The 18,825-nt window shown below is 44.3% G+C and overlaps 1 protein-coding gene and 1 long non-coding RNA gene across 2 annotated transcripts in view; one reads left to right on the top strand and one right to left on the bottom strand.

Moving 5' to 3' along the window:
* Window positions 1-170: 170 nt before the first annotated feature.
* The window catches only part of LOC147200097 (myosin-10-like), a 47,181-nt gene continuing 28,526 nt past the window's right edge, over window positions 171-18,825 (bottom strand). Inside the window, exons 21-45 of the mRNA XM_086119645.1 lie at window positions 18,679-18,800; window positions 18,495-18,564; window positions 18,251-18,411; window positions 17,828-17,936; window positions 17,611-17,742; window positions 17,316-17,522; window positions 17,104-17,241; window positions 16,876-16,999; window positions 15,790-15,961; window positions 14,041-14,253; window positions 13,796-13,940; window positions 13,489-13,695; window positions 13,288-13,392; window positions 12,554-12,706; window positions 12,224-12,472; window positions 11,919-12,131; window positions 11,081-11,293; window positions 10,848-11,009; window positions 10,548-10,765; window positions 10,349-10,472; window positions 9,748-9,837; window positions 9,512-9,630; window positions 9,332-9,440; window positions 3,227-3,399; window positions 171-2,997 (exon numbers count right to left, since the gene is read on the bottom strand). Coding sequence (XP_085975771.1) covers window positions 2,841-2,997; window positions 3,227-3,399; window positions 9,332-9,440; window positions 9,512-9,630; window positions 9,748-9,837; window positions 10,349-10,472; window positions 10,548-10,765; window positions 10,848-11,009; window positions 11,081-11,293; window positions 11,919-12,131; window positions 12,224-12,472; window positions 12,554-12,706; window positions 13,288-13,392; window positions 13,489-13,695; window positions 13,796-13,940; window positions 14,041-14,253; window positions 15,790-15,961; window positions 16,876-16,999; window positions 17,104-17,241; window positions 17,316-17,522; window positions 17,611-17,742; window positions 17,828-17,936; window positions 18,251-18,411; window positions 18,495-18,564; window positions 18,679-18,800 — 3,885 coding nt within the window. The 3' untranslated portion in view covers window positions 171-2,840. The remainder of the gene's footprint in view (window positions 2,998-3,226; window positions 3,400-9,331; window positions 9,441-9,511; window positions 9,631-9,747; window positions 9,838-10,348; window positions 10,473-10,547; window positions 10,766-10,847; window positions 11,010-11,080; window positions 11,294-11,918; window positions 12,132-12,223; window positions 12,473-12,553; window positions 12,707-13,287; window positions 13,393-13,488; window positions 13,696-13,795; window positions 13,941-14,040; window positions 14,254-15,789; window positions 15,962-16,875; window positions 17,000-17,103; window positions 17,242-17,315; window positions 17,523-17,610; window positions 17,743-17,827; window positions 17,937-18,250; window positions 18,412-18,494; window positions 18,565-18,678; window positions 18,801-18,825) is intronic.
* Window positions 16,117-18,699, top strand: LOC147200098 (uncharacterized). The gene is made up of 3 exons (XR_015101799.1): window positions 16,117-16,399; window positions 17,355-17,869; window positions 18,313-18,699. It is a non-coding gene; the product is annotated as an uncharacterized LOC147200098 (long non-coding RNA).

Genomic DNA, 18,825 nt, shown 5'->3' with positions numbered 1-18,825 from the left:
TCTGTGACTTGCTGTGCGAGCCAAAGGCGACAGCCTTTTAGTTCTATCGTGACTCTACTTCCACATACTTTATTCTTGGTAGGAAATACTTGAGAGCATCCTCATTATTATCAATATTTTACACAAATATGCCCCCCAAAATATTTACGGTGAAAGGACAGAACAAGTGAAACTGTTACAATGAATATGCTTTATTTTCCTTATTTAAAAAAAAAAAGATTACAGTCTAGTAATGCAGGTAGACAAGAAATAACACTGGGAATATTTGTCGTGGAATGCCTGCTCAATACTAATAATGACAATCATTACCATCGTGATTATAAGAACCGGATGTTAATCAACTACTTGAGGCTGTTAAAGCTTCCAACCAAATGAAAAATATCCTGTACAATCATAACTCGAGACTTCTTAATACGGAGTCAGAATGAGTGTTAAGTATGGCGAGAACAAGAGTGGAGGTACCGCGTTGTCACGTACTGTACCATTCGGATACGAAGCACAGGAACAAAAGACAGAAAAAAAAAAGGGTTGGATCGCGGTTGGTGAGCTTTTAGAATCCTCGTCCGTTGATGTTCTTATTTAGTGTCTTAAGGCACTTTTAACTCATTCACTCCCAAAGACGTATTTAAACGTCTTTTCAGACTTGGTCCAGAATTGGCCGGTACTGAATGAGTTAAAGAAACATACGTTGACCCGTTGTCATTTTACACTAATGAGATGATCTGCACTTTATATGAGACGATGGAAAGCCGGTTGAGCATTTCTTCCGAGTTCTTCGAGATGAGGGCTTGAACAATTCGATTTCACATTCAAATGTTTCATGAAACATGAAAATGTGAACACCAGAGATTTGTTGACATGATTTTTGGTAATCCGATTTATTTTACGCGGTGCTTGTCTGGTATGATTTAGTCAAGTTATTAACGTGAACGCTTACAAGACTGCAAGTCACCATGTTTCATCAATTAATAACTAGATCAACTGTCTTATTAGATTAATGATTTATTTGTCTTTATTTGAATATGAACCTAACCTATCAGACCCCCCCCCCCACCCATCCAATAATATGTATAATAAATCTGATATGGTTTGTAATACACAATGTATCGCTGGCGTTTGTTTAAAAAAAAAAACTTTGAAAAAGGTCCTTGGAAAAAACACAAACATCAAATAGCAATCGCAATATTGACAGAGGGGAAAACAAAAATCAGTAAGACTATTTTTCAAAAATATTCACCTTAAGTTCCACATCCGATTAGGCTTTTTGTCATCGCTAGCAATTTTTAGCAACTACATGTTACCGTTGGCTATTAAAATAAAACAGGAAATGACATTTCTCCATCCAGTCGTGGAGAAAAAAAATGTTACTAGTAAGACACTCATCCTACTAGTGCACTAAATGGTCTTGCGAGTGAGGACTTCAACGGAATATCAAGGAATAAATGCTCAACCGGCTTACCACATGAGACTAACCATCAAAATCTTCCAGTCTTTCTGTGTGACGTGAATGTTGAAAAAAAAATACGTAGAAGCTCTTAACCTCAATTCTATCCTCCATTTTGATGTCGCCGTGCAGCTCTTGGCCGTCCGTTCCTTCGCCACGTGTTGACGTGTCCGTTGTGTTTTCATCACAGCGCCGTCATCCGCTTTGCATTTTAGTCCCTTGGAAGTGCGCGAGTCGACATTTTCTGTCGCGGCATACTTGATAAATGAGAGTGAGTCCGCCTGCCTCCCTAAAAAGCACTTTGTACCCCACATCCCTGAAAGACGTTGGAGTAAAAAGGCAGAATGTCCGTTTGCCTCGCCTCGAAGCAAAGAGGGAGGTGGCGAAAAAAAAAATAATAATAATACAGCGGTACCTTGACTTAAAAGCTTGTTTCAGTTACTTGAGCAGCTTAGGAACTCAAATTGCTCATATCTTAAGAATTGTATTTTAATTAGAAAAATAGCACTGTACAGTTAAAACATACGTGAAGAAATGTGGCTAAATACTGCCACAAAAAAATGGAAAATGCAAGCATAAAACTGTAGTTGCACTGAAAAAATGTATCTTGAGTGTATTTTTTTAATATGATTTTTTTGATCCCACAAACGGAGTTGCACATCAATTTTTTTGTACAGTGAACTGCTGCAGAAGCTATTCATGGTTCAATATTTGCAAACTTGGAGGGTTTTTTTGGGGGGGGGGGGAGACTATCCTCCAGTTGTTCGCTAAACTTGTCATATTATTTTGGCACCATCTGCTGGAATTGTGGCGTTGTTAATTTGAATTGAGTGTGAGTGTTTCGAATTGAGATGTCCTGTTTAGTTGTCCATCCCTGAATGCACCTCGTGACCCACCAAAAATGAAAGTATGTTTTTTGATTCTCTCACAATGCCGCCACAAATAGCCTGTGAATTAATTTGCTGTTACAATTATTTGCGGAAATGAGAGACTTAAGAAGGTTTGCATAAAGTGCGAGTGCGCGTATTTGTTTGCTCATGTGTGATGTCATATCAGTTCGTGCTAGCGCATCAAGCTAGTAGGCTAGCTAATATTATTCATGAGCCAAATGTGAAGGTGAATTGTTTGTTTGTGTTGAACAACTGACTGAAGGGTCTTTTATGTAACAAGGGTCCATGATTGTGTACATGCTAGATGCATGGTGTTCAAGTACTTTGCCACCATCGTGCCGCATCTATACACAATTACAATCCCACCCTGCTTTTTTTTTTCAGGGGGCGGGGGACTGTGGGAACTTGGGCCACTTGTAAGTCAAGGTACCGCTGTGGGTGTCGTATTGGCGGACAGATGTGCTGCATTGTTTCGAGTCCAAGTCAGAGTGAGCGAGCGCGATCCTTCACTCCATATTGCCTATGTCGTTGAAGTCGCTGGTGCGGCTGTCGGCGTCGTCATCGGAGCGATCCACGGAGGCGCCGTCCACGGAGGCGCCGTCCACGTTCAGGTTGTGGTGGCCCGAGCGACCGGATGATGAGAAGCCGACGGGGCCGCCGCGCCTGAGCGCAACGCACAACAAAGCAAAATGCTTGAATTCAGAATGAACAACCCCCCCATCCCCCGGTTGTTTGGGATACACAACGCAAAAAAAAGAATTACTCCCAAGGCAAAGGCAAGTCGAGTCTTCCAGAAGCCGAGCAAGTCCCAGACTTCAGTGTGACTCAAGTCATATGATCTAAGCCCCTCCCACCCACATATGTTGATGCTTGTGTGTTGAAGTGGCGTCACCTGAGTCTGCTCTTGAGGCTGCTGATCTCGCGGCTGAGGCCCTCGCTGGCTTCACTGGCGTCGTCCAGCTCCCTCTGCAGCTTCCTACGCGACGCGTTGGCCTTGGTGGCCTCCTCCTCCGCCTCCTCCAGCTGACGCTTCAGCTGCTTCATACGCGAGTTGCCTTTGTCCATCTGGGCGGATGGACGGACAGACAGACGGTGCACCGCCGCAGAGACAGAGCAAATGGCAACGGCAAAGGACATCAATAGCTAATCAAGTGCATTTGGTTTCTCCGAGCGAGGGGAAAAATAATCTAAAGATAGCAATAGGGGTGTTCACACGGCAAGATTTGGTCTGGGGCTGCCCCAGTAGAGTGTTCACACGTGCAAATTAGCTCCGGCGTAGCCCCGGAAAACAGCTTAAACCGGACCAAATTTGATCCACCTCAGGGAGGTGGTTTAAATAATTTGCTCCAGAGCAAATGCTCGTTTGCGAAGCAGCACCGAAGTAAATTTGCACGTGTGAACGCAACTGGGTTAAATTTGCTCCAGAGCAAATGCTTGTGAAGAGTTGATTACGTACGGCGAGAATGCGTTGCTTTCGTGCTCTGTCGGACTTTCGTCATGCGTTTGTTTAATAACGACACAAGACTTGGCTGGTAACATCTTTCCTTTTGTAGGAGACTGGACTGTCTCGGAGTTGTTTGTGTAGTTTGTTCCTTTGTTGTGTGTTCACAACCCCCCGCCCCCCATATAATTTATTTTGTGATTTCCTCTCTTGATTTTCTGTTTGGCGCATTACGTGTTTGCTTTTCTGAGTGTCATTGAAGTCATCGTTGATTTACGTTTTCGGGGGCGGTCACTCTCGAGCAGAAGGCACGGAGACCGAGAAGGAGAAGGACGTGCCTGTCCAGTAGCCGCTTGAGTTGTGTATACGTTTGAAAAAAAACCCCAACAAGACAGTTCATTTGTTTTCTGTCGTTTTGCTCCGCTGCAGAAACTGCCGTGTGAACGCAAGTGGGGCTGCACCGACGCTGTGCCGGTGCTGACACGCTCAGCGGCTTTGTACGTGTGAACGCTCCACACAATTTACTGCGGTGTAAAATATATCGCAACAAAATACATTGGTGCAGCGCCGGAGCAAATGTGTGCCGTGTGAACACCCCTTTTCGCCCAAAAAACGACATAGTATAGTAAGGCTTTTTTTTAGCCCGAAAAAAATGACAGTATAGTAAGGCGCTTTTTAGCCGAAAAAAACGACCTAGTATAGTAAGGCGTTTTTCGGCCGAAAAAACGACCTAGTATAGTAAGGCGTTTTTTAGCCCGAAAAAAACGAGATAGTATAGTCAGGCGTTTCTTAGCCCGAAAAAAAACGACAGTTTAGTAAGGCGTTTTTCGCCCGAAAAAACCACATAGTATAGTAAGGCGTTTTTGCCCGAAAAAAACGACATAGTATAGTAAGGTGGATTTTTAACCCGAAAAAAACGACATCGTATAGTAAGGCGTTTTTAGCCGAAAAAAACGACCATGTATAGTAGGGCGTTTTTATTTTTAAAAAACGACCATGTATAGTAAGGCGTTTTTAGCCGAAAAAAACGACCATGTATAGTAAGGCGTTTTTAGCCGAAAAAACGGCCGAAAAAAATGACCATGTATAGTAAGGGGTTTTTAGCCAAAAAAATGACCATGTATAGTAAGGCGTTTTTAGCCGAAAAAAACGACCATGTATAGTAAGGCGTTTCTTTGCCCGAAAAAAACGACATAGTAAGGCGTTTTTCGCCCGAAAAAACGACATAGTATATATAGTAAGGCGTTTTTTAGCCCAAAAAAAACGACATAGTATAGTAAGCCGTTTTTCGCCCGAAAAAACGACATAGTATAGTAAGGCGTTTTTCAGCCCGAAAAAAACGACATAGTATAGTAAGGCGTTTTTTGCCCGAAAAAAATGACATAGTATATATAGTAAGGCGTTTTTTTAGCCCGAAAAAAACGACATAATATAGTAAGGTGTTTTTCGCCCGAAAAAAACGACAGTGGCGTTTTTTACCTGAAAAAAACGACATAGTATAGTAAGGCGTTTTTTCGCCCATTAAAACGACATAGTATAGTAAGGCGTTTTTCGCCCGAAAAAACGACATAGTATAGTAAGGCCTTTTTTCGCCCAAAATAGTAAGGCGTTTTTTAGCCCGAAAAAAACGACAGTACAGTAAGGCGTTTTTTAGCCCGAAGAAAAACGACATAGTATATAGTAAGGCGTTTTTTAGTCAAAAAAACGACAGTATAGTAAGGCGTTTTTTAGTCAAAAAAACGACCATGTATAGTAAGGCGTTTTTTCGCCCGAAAAAACGACATAGTATATATAGTAAGGCGTTTTTCGCCCGAAAAAACGACATAGTATAGTAAGGCGTTTTTCGCCCGAAAAAACGACATAGTATAGTAAGGCGTTTTTCGCCCGAAAAAAAACGACAGTATAATAAGGCGTTTTTCGCCCGAAAAAAACGACATAGTGGCGTTTTTTTTACCCGAAAAAAACCACATAGTAAGGCGTTTTTTCGCCCATTAAAACGACATAGTATAGTAAGGCGTTTTTCGCCCGAAAAAACGACATAGTATACCGAAAAAACGACATAGTATAGTAAGGCGTTTTTTCGCCCCAAAAAAACGACAGTATAGTAAGGCGTTTTTTAGCCCGAAAAAAAACGACATAGTACAGTAAGGCGTTTTTTAGCCCGAAAAAAAAACAACATAGTACAGTAAGGCGTTTTTTAGCCCGAAAAAAACGACATAGTATAGTAAGGCGTTTTTCAGCCCGAAAAAAAAAACGACGTAGTATAGTAAGGCTTTTTTTCGCCCGAAAAAACGACATAGTATAGTAAGGCGTTTTTTGCCCGAAAAAAAACCGACCATGTATAATAAGGCGTTTTTAGCCGAAAACCCCCCCGGCTAAAAACACCTTACTATACATGGTCTTTTTTTTGGCTAAAAGCACCTTACTATAGATGGTTGTTTTTTTCGGCCCAAAACGTCTTACTATACTTGGTCGGGGGGTTTTTTGGCCCATAAACGCCTTACTGTACAAGGTCGGTTTTTTCAGCCCAATATGCCTTACTATACATGGTCGTTGATTCGTGGTCAGTTTATATTTGTCCCAAAACGCATTACTTTTGATGGTCGTTTTTTTCGGCCCAAAACGCCTCACTATACATGGTCTTTTTTTTCGGCTAAAAATGCCTTACTATACATGGTCATTTTTTACGGCTAAAAACGTCTTTCTATACATGCTCGTTTTTTTTCTCGGTAAAAAACGCCTAACTATACATGGTCGTTTTTTTCGGAAAAAACGCCTTACTATACAAGGTCTTTATTTTTGGCTGAAAACGCCTTACTATACATGGCCCTTTTTTTCGGCAAAAAACGCCTTACTATACATGGTCTTTTTTTTGGCTAGAAACGCCTTACTATACATGGTCTTTTTGTTCCGCTCAAAACGCCTTGCTATACATGGTCGTTTTCTTTCGGTAAAAAACGCCTTATTATATATATATGGTCGTTTTTTTCGGCCCAAAACACCTCACTATACATGGTCGTTTTTTTTTTCGGCTAAAAACGCCTTACTATACATGGTCTTATTTTTCGGCTAAAAATGCCTTACTATACATGGTCGGGTTTTTTTCTTGTTAAAAAACGCCTAACTATACATGGTTGTTTTTTTGGCTAAAAACGCCTTACTATACAGAGTCTTTTTTTTGGGCTGAAAACGCTTGACTATACATGGTCCTTTTTTTCGGCTAAAAACGCCTTACGATACATGGTCTTTTTTTTCCGCTCAAAACGCCTTGCTATACATGGTCGTTTTTTTTCAGCTAAAACGTCTTTCTATACATGGTCGTTTTTTTTTCTCGGTAAAAAACGCCTAACTATACATGGCGGGGGTTTTTTCGGCTAAAAACGCCTTACTATACATGGTCGTTTTTTTTCGGCTAAGAATGCCTTACTATACATTGTCTTTTTTTGGGCTAAGAACGCCTTACTATACATGGTCTTTTTTTTCCCCTCAAAACGCCTTGCTATACATGGTCGTTTTTTTCCCGGTAAAAAACGGCTAACTATACATGGTCGTTTTTTTCGCCCCAAAACACCTTACTATACATGGTCTTTTTTTTCGGTTAAAAACGTCTTTCTATACATGGTCGGGGTTTTTTTCGGTAAAAAACGCCTAACTATATATGGTCGTTTTTTTTTTCTCGGTAAAAAACGCCTTACTATACATGGTCTTTTTTTCGGCTAAAAACGCCTTACTATAATTATTATTTTTTGGGCTGAAAACGCCTTTCAATACATGGTCCTTTTTTTCGGCTAAAAATGCCTTACTATACATGGTCTTTTTTTTCGGTTCAAAACGCCTTACTATACATGGTCGTTTTTTTCGGCTAAAAACCCCTTTCTATACATAGTGGGGGGGGGGTTTTCGGCAAAAAACGCCTTTCATGGTCTGTTTTTTTTCGGTAAAAAAACGCCTCACTATCCATAATCTTTTTTTCACGGCTAAAAACGCCTTATTATACACGGTCTTTTTTTTGGCTAAAAACGCCTTTCTACATGGTCGGTTTTTTCGGCGAAAAATGCCTTACTATACATGGTCTTTTTTTTCGGCCCAAAATGCCTTACTATACATGGTCTTTTTTTTGGCTAAAAACGGCTTACTACTATCCCTTTTTCTGCTTGGCTCTCGACGAAGGCGGACGCTTTTTGCTCAGCTCCTGCCCTCACCCCCACCCTCTCCTTGCTCGCCACTTAGTCTTTGTGCTGTCTTGGTCTAACTTTTCCTAGCCTCCTACCATATTTTCATCCGAAGAACTAACCATGGAATTAGTTGGCTGGTCTCTCGATGCAATTGACAAAATTTTTTCGACGAAAAGAGCAGGCAGTGGGGAGCCTGCTTGCCCCCCGGGGACATTTGCTGCCGGATACGCCCTTGATCCATGGAGAAAGTGGAGAATGGCGTGCCCGTCAATACTGTCCGTTGAGGATGTGGAAGACATCTACATTATCGGCCTTTTGATAACAGGTATGCTGCTGTTTGGTGTTGGCAGCTTTCTGTTCTATCGCAAAATTCAACCGACGGGAGCGGCTTTATTGGAAGGGAAGAAGCTGCCGGTCATTCTGGATGGTTTGGCGCGAGTGTCCAACACTCAGACTCAAGCGGTGACTGACCTCAACCGCAATTTGATGCGGTTTTGGAGCGACTCCGTACGATCGACAACAACATGGAGAAGTTGGAATCCGCGCTGCGGAAAGAAATTGCGGATTTGGCTGATCGGCGCCATTGAAGAGATACAGGCCACGGACTCAAGGCTGTCTGAAATTGTTGGCGGCCGTCCCTCCAAAACAAACAACGCTATCTGGCCCTTTCCCCTGGATGGAAGTATGCATGGAATCTAGGGCCCCCACCATCACCCCCCTCCTTCTCGGCCATGGACTGATAAACCGGGACTGTCTTCATGAGCAGACCTCGACGAAGCAGCTATGACCTGTACACGCATACACATACACAACTGGACAACCACACGCGCATACACATCCTTATTATCACCGTCTTCATCGCTCCGATTCTTTTTCCCCCGTGACGTGGTTCGATCTGCAGAGCGCTCGTGTTGTCCGTGCAGCTGGTCAGGACGGCCGCGTCGCGGTCACCCCCCTCCCCCCTCCTTCCCATTCATCCTCCCCCTTATTACATGTTATGTCTTGTGACTTGTTGTAACCTCAAAGTCCTTAAAAGGTCCATAAATTTAAAAAAAACAAGTGTAAGAGTGGGAAACCTATGTATGTTTTAAAAAACCAACACCACAGCTCTCCTTTTTCGGAGCTGCAACATGTATCTATATCTATTTGAGCTATTATTAGCCTACTATCAAAATCTTTTTCCATTTTCAAACATTTTTTATAAAGCTGCAGGGAGCCACTAGATGTCGCTAAAGAGCCACATGCAGCTCTGAAGCCGCGTGTTGCCGACCCCTGGTCTAGCTGCTTTTTTTTTAGTTGTTGCTATATTTTGTCTGAAACAGACAAACAGAAAAAGCAACACGGCCATCAAATCGTTCCACAACTGTATAGCCCCATTCACCTGTTCTTTGTACTGGTCGGCATGACGGCGCTCGTCCTCCACCTGCATCATCACCTCCTTCAGCTTCTTCTCCGTGCGTCGGACTATCTTATTGGCCGCTGCTCTCTCTCTGATGATGGCGACCAACAAGAAATTAATGGTTGACCTCACGCGCTGTGTTTTGAGAATGCTAGCACCTACTTTGCCTCCTGTTCCAGCTGCTCCTCCAGCTGCAAGATTTTAGCTTCCAGCGCCGTTATGGAAGCCTTAAACTTGGACTTGACCGAGCCTTCCAGCTCCGCTAGCTTGGCTTTCAACTCCTTTATGGGACAAATGGGACTTTTATAACATGAGGCTTACGGTATTCAAGGTATCTGGTGTGGGCTGGGGTGGATTGCTGAGAAAAGCGAGAAATGTTTGGAAGAGGTCTGTCGCACCTTGTTCTGACGCTCCATCTGTTGCCGGGCGTTCTCACTCTTTTGGGAGGCACCGCGCTCTGCAGCCAGCTCCGTGCTTAGAGTCTCCACCTGGAGAAATTGCGTTTCAACATGAGGAGTCTGCAAATGCCCCCCCCCCCCTCGCCCCGCTGCCATTTTCCATGAGTCATGAGGGGCCATATTCTCCTCTATGTGTAACTTAGAAAAGCTGCATGCTTTTCTGGCCGCGCTCATTCTCCCGTCAAATCAAATCTGTCATTGGTGCACCCTCCCGCCAGCTAAGTTCACCGTCAAATCTGGGCGTATTTTCTTGTGGATTTAAGCACATCATATTTTGAAAACTGAAAAATGACAAAGCACATTTTGATTCTGGATTCACTTTACCGCCTCTTGAGTCTTACTATACATATTGCTCTTTTTTGACCTTACTATGCCCCGGATGTCATGTTTATTTTATCTTACTGTGAGTCAGACACGCCCACAAGCTCACCCCTGCTGCCTTAACTATAAAGTGAACATTTTAAAATCGGATCATTATCATCAACTATAAGCCATTTATTGTTGAGTGCACCGCATGTCACGAAGACAAACGTGCGTGTACCTGCAGCGTGCTTTTTCTGAAGCGCTCGTTGAGCAGCTCCGTGTTGCCCTGCTCCTCCTCCAGCTCCTCCTCCAGCTGGGCGATTTGAGCCTCGAGCCTCCTCTTTTCATCCAGCAGCAAAGACCTGACAAAAGCGCCGATGTCAACAAACTCTTGACTTTGTCAATCTTCGGAAAAGTGACGGTCGGCGCGCACTGACTTTCCGGAAGTGCTGTTGGAGATTTCGTCCGCCAGTTCGTCCCGCTCCTGTTCGGCATGGCGGCGAGCTCTCTCGGAGGCGGCGTGGTCCTCTTGTAGTTGTAATACTTCTGCTTCGAGGCTCTTGAGTTTCTTCTCGTTTTCTTTGGACTGCAGAAAGATCTCGTCCCTGGAGGCCCGCGCCTCCTCCAGCTCCCTCTGATAGTCTTTCATCTGAGCCTAAGAAAAGTGGGCAAACACTCTGTGGTGAGACGGAGCCGGTAAAGTAAAAGAGGTGGATGACTCGTGGCTTTTTGCGTACTTGTAGTTTCTTCAGTTGCTTCATGGCCTCATCCCTGCCTTTGTTGGCTGCTTCTATTTGTCCCTCCAGCTCGTTGAGGTCCATCTCCAGCTTCTTTTTGGAGGCCACAGCTAGCGTCCTCTGCTTCCTCTCGTCCTCCAACTCGGCCTCCATTTCACGCACCTGCTCGCAGCACGTCTCGCTCAAACTCACAACTTTGTCTCGAGCCAAATGTGAAAGTCATAAAGACCGACCTGTTTGACCAGTGCTCTCTTCTTCTCATCGCCCTGCTCGTCTCTGGCCTGCAAGTCTCGATCAAACTGGGCCTTCATGGCCTGCATGTTGACCTCGAGCCGCAATTTGGCATCCTCGGTGGCCTGCAGCTCATCCTCCAGCTCCTCCAGCTGAGTCCGCATCTCCTCCACCTGCTGCTCCAGCGTACGCTTGGACTTCTCCAGCTCGTGGACCTGCGAGGAAAAACAGCAACACTTATTAGGTACTATTATAGTTATTATTTTTACTGTGGTAAGTATAAACAGAACAAGATAGAGCATCATGCTGTGAAGCAAACGCGTTTCTAAAACCGCCAGAGGCAATTTAAGCCACTTTCATGAAGTTGTCTCTTCAGAAAATGCAACCACAATATTAAGAATAGGAATAAGAAAACCATTATTCGTCTCACAATGGAGAAATTCCCAATCTACAGCAGCAAAGTTATGAAAGGAAGAAAGTAGAAGAACAAAAAGTCCAGGAGCTGCTGTAAAGGCAGCCACGCTCGCCGGTGCCATCTTGAAATACTTTCTGTAAAAAAACATCACTATTTTTTAAGTGTTTTATTCATGAATAAAGATTCAAATCTTTATTCAACAATATGAAACATTATTCATTTTCTATTCAGTTGATTCAACAGCCAAAGGATTTAAGGATTAAGTGTCATTTTTGAGGAGATCTATTTGGAAATATGTAGTGTAAGGCATTTTAGGGAACCATGGAAACCCATTATTAGCATTAGCAGCGGAGAGAAGAAATTGGCTCTTTTCATAGATTGATAGACTCGATAGTCTATCCTATTCATGAAATGGATTCGCTTACATTCTTTCCCACGTCATCCTTTGAGCTCATCAGGTCCTCCATTTCTGCACGGAGCTGCTTGTTGAATCTCTCCAGCTCCTCCTTGGCCTCCAGCGCCTCTTCCAGAGCTCTGCCCATGGACAAGGCCTTGGTCTCCTTCTCCCTGGCCTCGGCCTCCGCACGGTCACGCTCCTCGGCGTACCTAGCCGACACGGTTTTCTCCTCGGCCAGCATCTGTTGCAATGAAGCGAAACATGGCCGTCACATTCAGGAACGTTGACAAACCGGGATTGTTTATTCCACGGAAATTAAAAAGTGATGGCAACCTGGTCAAACTTCTTCTGCTTCTTTTCCAAGTTGGAGACTATCTGCCTCTGGTGGTCCAAGTCCACCGCCAGGTCGTCTAGTTCCTGCTGCAGTCGGTTTTTGGTCTTCTCCATCTTGTCCATTGTCATGGCTTTCTCCTCCAGACGCTGGCTGCTCAGCTCCACGTCTTTCTGGAGTTTTCGCTTCACCTCTTCCAGGCTTTCCATGGCTCCCACATCCTCCTCCAGCTTCTTCTTGGTCTCAAGCAGCTATAGGAATTGCGGAATATTCTGAATGCACGATAATCCCGTGCCGGAAAGTTTTCTTAGCAAATAAGATCCACGTCATACCTGAGCTTGGGCCGTCTGCAGCTGTTTCTCCAAGTTGCGTCGAGCCTCCTCCTCCTCCTCCTGCTGCTCCAGCAAGGTGTTCTTCTCCTCCTCCAGCTGACGCACTCGACTGCCCAGGTTCAGCTTCTGGCGGGTCTCCTCCTGCAGTAACTCCTGCACCGCACAGCCACAAAAACATGCTCGATGCCAGTCACGATAAGGTTTGCTGACTCCACTGGCAACATTTGTTTGAGTGTGAACATCTTTGTCTGTGTGAATCTGATCATCCAGAATTAATAACTTTGCTGCAATCAACGTTTGGTGCCTTTAAATTGACCAATGACGAGTAGTTCTGTAAATTTCCCCAATGTGGGACAAATAAAGGATATCTTAATAGTTTTCTTGAAAAATGTCATATTTAGCTGTGTCTTCGACACTTCCAAATTGAAGGATCATCTATTTGCAGTCGACATATCAGCAGTGAAACTTCCAATTGCCAAAGTTGGTCAATTTCATAGTTTTTCACAAATCGATATTTTTGGACAATATCGATTTGTGGGTCGGTTATTTTTACAAATTCTTGACTCATGCCAAGTGTTGAAAACGACTCGCTCTTTTTGACGATGCAATGCTAACGACTCAATAAACACTATTTTTTTGTTTTTGTTTCATGAAACGTGATGGTTTTGGGGACGTGAGGATTCTGCCCGACGCCGGCAATATGCGGTGCAGTTTGACGTGGCGGTATTTCCTACATGTGCATCCTGCAGCTGGCTTCCCAAGTTGTCGGCATCCTTGGTCAATTTGATGCTCTTCTTCTCCGCCTCCTCCAGCAAGGTTGACACGTTGTCCAGCTCCAACTAGAGGAGGACATGAAACAAATTAAAAAAAGATAGATAGCTATCTCGCTAGCTATCCTTCTAGCTAGCTCGCTAGATATTCTTGGCGAAATCTACCTGGAGTTTGTGGGAACGGTCGGCCATCTCGCCCTTGGCTCGCTCCATTTCAGTGGTTCTGGCTGAGAACTCCTGCATCAAGGACTCCAGCTTCTTCCTCTTGTGTTCAGACTCTGTCTTTGTCTGCTGCAGAATCTTCACCTCGCAGACCAACTCTTTGTTGTCACTTTCCAGGCACTGCTTGTTCTTTTCCAAGTTGGACTTAAACTGCATCAAAACGGGATGTTTTGAATGAGAATCGCAGTAGCTTGGTCTTGTTCACTGACCGTACATCTCGACATGAGCACCACCGAAGGAGAAGACTCACTCTCTTAGCCTGATCCAGTTGTTCAGAGAGTTCCTCCAGCGCTGTGGCGTGCCTCTGCCTCATTTCCTGGATCTGGGCCTCATGGTTTTTGCTCTCCTCGTCAATCGCTTTCTTCAGTTCAGCTACTTCTTGCTCTCGCTTGGTTCTTGTGTCAAAATGGAAAAACACAAAAATCAATGTTATCATGATAAACAGGATTTTTGTTGCTTTCTTCCTGTATGGTTCAAGCAGCATTAACTAAGCACCTGAGTTCTTGCTGGGCGGCGGTAGTGTCCAGCGTGTCCTCCAGCTCTGTCTTCAGAGCCTCAAGCTCCTCGCTGAGGTCCCTCTTCAGTTTTTCAGCTTTACTCCTGCACAGCTTTTCAGATTCCAGGTCCTCCTGGAGCTCAGCCAGTTGGGCCTGCAACTCGCGGATCTGCTTGAGGGCATTGTTCTTCTGTGCCGTCTCTTCGTCCGTCCTGATAAAAGTTACAAGGGCACATTGAATGTATGTGCAAATAATTGTATCGATAGATTTCAAGAATCAAGCATTCTCATTTGTTCAAGTGTTTCGTCCATTACTGTGCCACACGTTTTACCAATGCCCAACTGACATTCCGGCGACTATCACGTAATGTCATGATTACCGTATTAAGTTTTCAACATGTTTTTAATCTTGCAGACAGACATTCACTTTGTCTTGTTAATGTCTCAAAGGAAGACGGATGTTATTTTCCAACTTGAAATGCTGATACTTTGTGGTAACGTGAATAGGAGGAGATTGACTTGAGAAAGGGGGCAGCGGTGTTGAAATAAAGTTTGCACGTCTGCTTCACATTTCTGAAGTTGAGTTAAGTCATGGGTGTCGTTTGCGTGTTAGGGAATAACATAGCAGAAACCTTGAGTGGGTTTTCTCCAAGTGCTTTGGGGCCCCCGTGCACATTCCCATGCCACATTCATCCAAGACTGAATATTGTCTAGAGATGTGAATGTGAATGCTTTGTTTGTCAATATGTGTACTGAGATTGACTGACAACCAGTCCATGGGGCACCTCACTTTTCACACAGTCAACTGGAATAGGCACAAGCTCACCAGCAACCCGAATGAAGACTTAAGAAAGGCTCCTCTGAAATTGGATGTGCTTCATGATCCCTTACGAACAAGATGCAGGTATTTCCCTTTATTTATTTACTAAATTATTTATCAGAATATATTCTGAACCAATATATTGGTGTGCAGTCAGCGAATAAGCAGCTCCATTAGCATCAATTTCCCACTGCATTAAGTATACAGTGTGTGTGTGTGTCTGTATGCGCACGCGCTCAGTGTGCGCTCGCTGATAAAGAAAAGCGTGCGCTCAGTTGACACACTCAGCATTTATCTCACCGCTGTCTTTGTTGTCATGTCTATTTGAGGCCTTGATTGTGGGCTGAGTACTCTGCAGTGTGGTTGCCATGGAGGCGGACGACACACCACGGGAAGAGGATATGTGCGATAGTACAACATGGAAAGTGGAAAGTCACTAAACAGTAAGAGGTGCCACATGTTCGCACATGCGGGATCGCTGGCCTGTGTGTGTGTGTGTGTGTGTGTGTGTGTGTGTGTGTGTGTGTGTGTGTGCGCGCGCCGTTAGTGCGCTTGAAGCGCGAAGGCCCACGTGAGGCAATTTTTTTTTAATGTATATGTTAATTGGTCGCTACTTCGCGGATTTTCGTTTATCGCGGGTGGTTTTGGTCCCCATTAACCGCGATAAACGAGGGATTACTGTACTTCATATATTTTTTTAGGGATGCGTGTTGGATGCAGCAATGTTTTAAAGAGGCGCTGCTAATCCTATGAGGTGATTAAGAAGGAAAAAGCTAACACAATGTAAAGCCAAGCACCATACCAAAACAAAACTCTTACTTTGTGTGAAACTGGTGTGCTTCCTTTCACTGCTATTGACGGCTATAGATGCCAAATATGCACTGTGACGGGGAGGGTTGGCAGTGAATGAGTTTAAATGCAATTATACCTGGCCAAGGAAGTCTGCAGCTCTTCTTCTTTCTTGGCCAACTGGATCTTCAATTCCTCAATCTGCGCCTGGAGCTCAGCAATTTGGTCTTGCAGGTCTGTCGTCTCAGCATCCAGCTTGCGTTTTGCCTTCTCCAGCTCTTGACGCGTTTTCTCTTCCTTCTTCAGACGCTCTGCAGGAATACAAACATGTATCATGTGATACATGGAATGTAGTTAGCTCTACACATTTAAAATAATGTAAACGCAACATGATAAGACAAAAAGACAATTCTACACCTTAATGGCAGTAGGGCTGGGAGCGTATCAATATAGTCGTTGCAGCTCTCATCATAGGACTACTTCTGTTGGCAATTCGTCTGTTGTTGTGCCCATTGTTCTCTTGTCCCTCCTCCAGCTGCTCAATCCCACTAATCTGTTTTCTGTCCTTATTTACTACTCTAGTCTCTGCAGCTCAAACCACATGGATGAGACAGACGGTCACCGCATCGAGCAGCGAGGGTCACTATCCTGCATGTTTTAGATGTTTCCCTCTTCCAACTCGCCTGAATCCAATGATCAGCTCATCACAGCAAGCTCTCCAGAAGCCTGATCCTGATCATTTGAATCAGGTGAGTTGAAATTCTACATCTACAACATGTAGAATTATGGCCCACAAGGTCTGGATTTGCCAATGCCTGGCAGAGTCTGGTTTCTATTGGGATTCATCCTCTGAGGGAGTTTCCCCCTTTCCTTTGTCTCCCAGTGCTTGCACATGTGGGTTCAGTTGGTTTTCGTATATAGACACAGTATTTATGCATCTATAATGTATCAGGATTGTGGTTCTTTACCTGTGCAATGTGTACAGGTGGTTTGAGATAACGTGTTGTGAACTGGTGCTTTATTAATAAACGGACGTAACCTAACCAACCCTAACCCCTAAAGCATAACCCCAACCCCTAACCCGAACCCCCTAACCCCAACCCTAACCTGTTGTTAATCATTATTGCAAAAAAAAAAAAAAAAGTTCACAATTTAGGATGACTAAATGTTGGACATTTCCCAAAGTGAGAAAACGCTGATCATGTGCGCAAGTGGCCTCTTTTACCCTCCAGATCCACCATCATCATCTCCTGCTTGTTCTTGAGCTTTCCAAGGTTCTTTGCTTTCTCCTCCTCCTCTGTCAGCATGGTGGTTGCTTCGTTGATCCGGTCCTCCAGCAGCTTCTTCTCCTGTCAGGCACAAAAACAAAGCATTAATTAGACTGTGCCTTTTGACTCATTTAAGATGAAAAAGCCCCCTGCAACAAATTTCCCATTAAAAATGGCCCTCTCACCTTGTGGAACTTGGTGTTCTGGTCCTCCAGCAACACAATGTCTTCTTCTAATTTCTTGATCTTTGCCTCAGCAGTCACTTTGTCGAGCTGAAGCTTCTGTCGTGCGGCTTCCTCCTCATCGAGCTGCTCCTCGAGGTCCTGCTCAGGAGACAACATGATGATCAGCTACAAACGCATCAAGGCTTATCCCTCACAAAAAAACACAAACAAACCTGAATGTGCGACTGCATCTTCTTCTTCTCGTTCTGCAGACTCTGGTTCCTCTCCTCCTCCTCCTCCACCCGAGATTCCAGGTCATGGAGGATCTCCTCAAGCTCTTGCTTTCTGGAGGCCAGACGAGCTCGCATCTCTTCAGCCTCTGCAAACAGCTCCGTTTCCGCTTGGAGCTGCTCTGCTAGAATTGTCTTTTCCTCCACGAGCTGCTCAGGGGAAAGTTGTTGAATTTAATGCTATTTAAAAAAAAAAGGCAAAAATTTGGGTTTTGTTCAAAGCAGACAACATGTCAACCTGTTGGTGTTTCCTCTCCATATCCACAAGCTCATTCTCCACCATCAGCTGTCTCTCCTTCACCTTGACCAGCTCCTCGTCTTTGGCCTGCATCTCCTCCTCCTGCCTGGTAACCTGGAGAAGAGGCTTCACCTGATAGGGGACAAAAGAAATGGGTGTAAAACGTAGTGTTCCACTATGTGCTGTAGCTGGACGAATCGGGTGGGTGTTTTCCCGCCTTGGTAAACAGTCTCCACCACTGCCAGTGTCGCAGCTTCAGGTAAGCTGCACAGTTCCGCTGGAGAACTTTCAGGGCGCTTAGCTGTTGCTGTTTCTTAGCAAAGGCCCTGTTGGAGAAACAAGTGACATGATTATGCTGGTACCCGCTGAAGACAATCTTTCAAAAAACACTTAGATAGCACTCAGAGAGCACAGACCTCGAGGATTAGTCACCTGGAAAATCAATGAGTGAGCAGCTATGACACTTGATCTTAAGGAGGTCAAGTTTCATCCAGATCAAATGGAGGCAAAAAGTAATGAGATTTAACAATTAACGTGATCATATGTTTGACGGACATAAGAGTCTGGAATTTGATTTTTTGTTCCCCGAGAAATAAAAATAAATGGAGTTATCATAAAAAGAGTTGATTATGTTACTGACTTGCGTGCCAAGTAGCCACGGCACACAGACTGGAAGTAAATGATGATGTCTGTGATCTTTAGATCACGTTCCTCCTCCAAGTGAGCCAGTACGCCAGTTCTGAAGAAGATCTTACTCTGGCCAATCCGAAACAGATTGGGGTCCAGCTCAAGGGCTTGGATCTGGAAAAAGAACACAGAAAATTGCTGCAGCGACATCACAGTCCAATACGTAACCATTACAACAACAGCGAACGCAATGTTACCATTCTCTCACAAGCTTGTTTCCCATCCATGAAGCCCTTGGGGATAGCGTTGGGAGTGAGGATCTCATATCTGTCAGTGGAAGAGAACACAAAAGTCAACTCAAATTTACACTTTCCAGTGTAGTGTAATAACCCAGACGCATGCACACAAAAAAACAAACAAATAAAGAGGATTGCATGTCACCTCTGTCTGAATTCCTGGAAGACAATACGGTTGGGGAAGCCCTGCCTGCAGATACGGATCCCCTCAAGAACGCCATTACATCTCAACTGGTCCAGAACCAGGTGAGGCTCCAGTTTACCTGCCTAGAAAAGGAAAAATAATCAAGCG

Source organism: Hippocampus guttulatus, chromosome 9 (genome assembly GCF_054856545.1).
Source record: "Hippocampus guttulatus isolate MCC_2025c chromosome 9, RoL_Hgut_1.0, whole genome shotgun sequence".
In the NCBI taxonomy this organism is placed as follows: domain Eukaryota; kingdom Metazoa; phylum Chordata; class Actinopteri; order Syngnathiformes; family Syngnathidae; genus Hippocampus; species Hippocampus guttulatus.
This window is presented reverse-complemented; position numbering and strand designations above follow the sequence as displayed.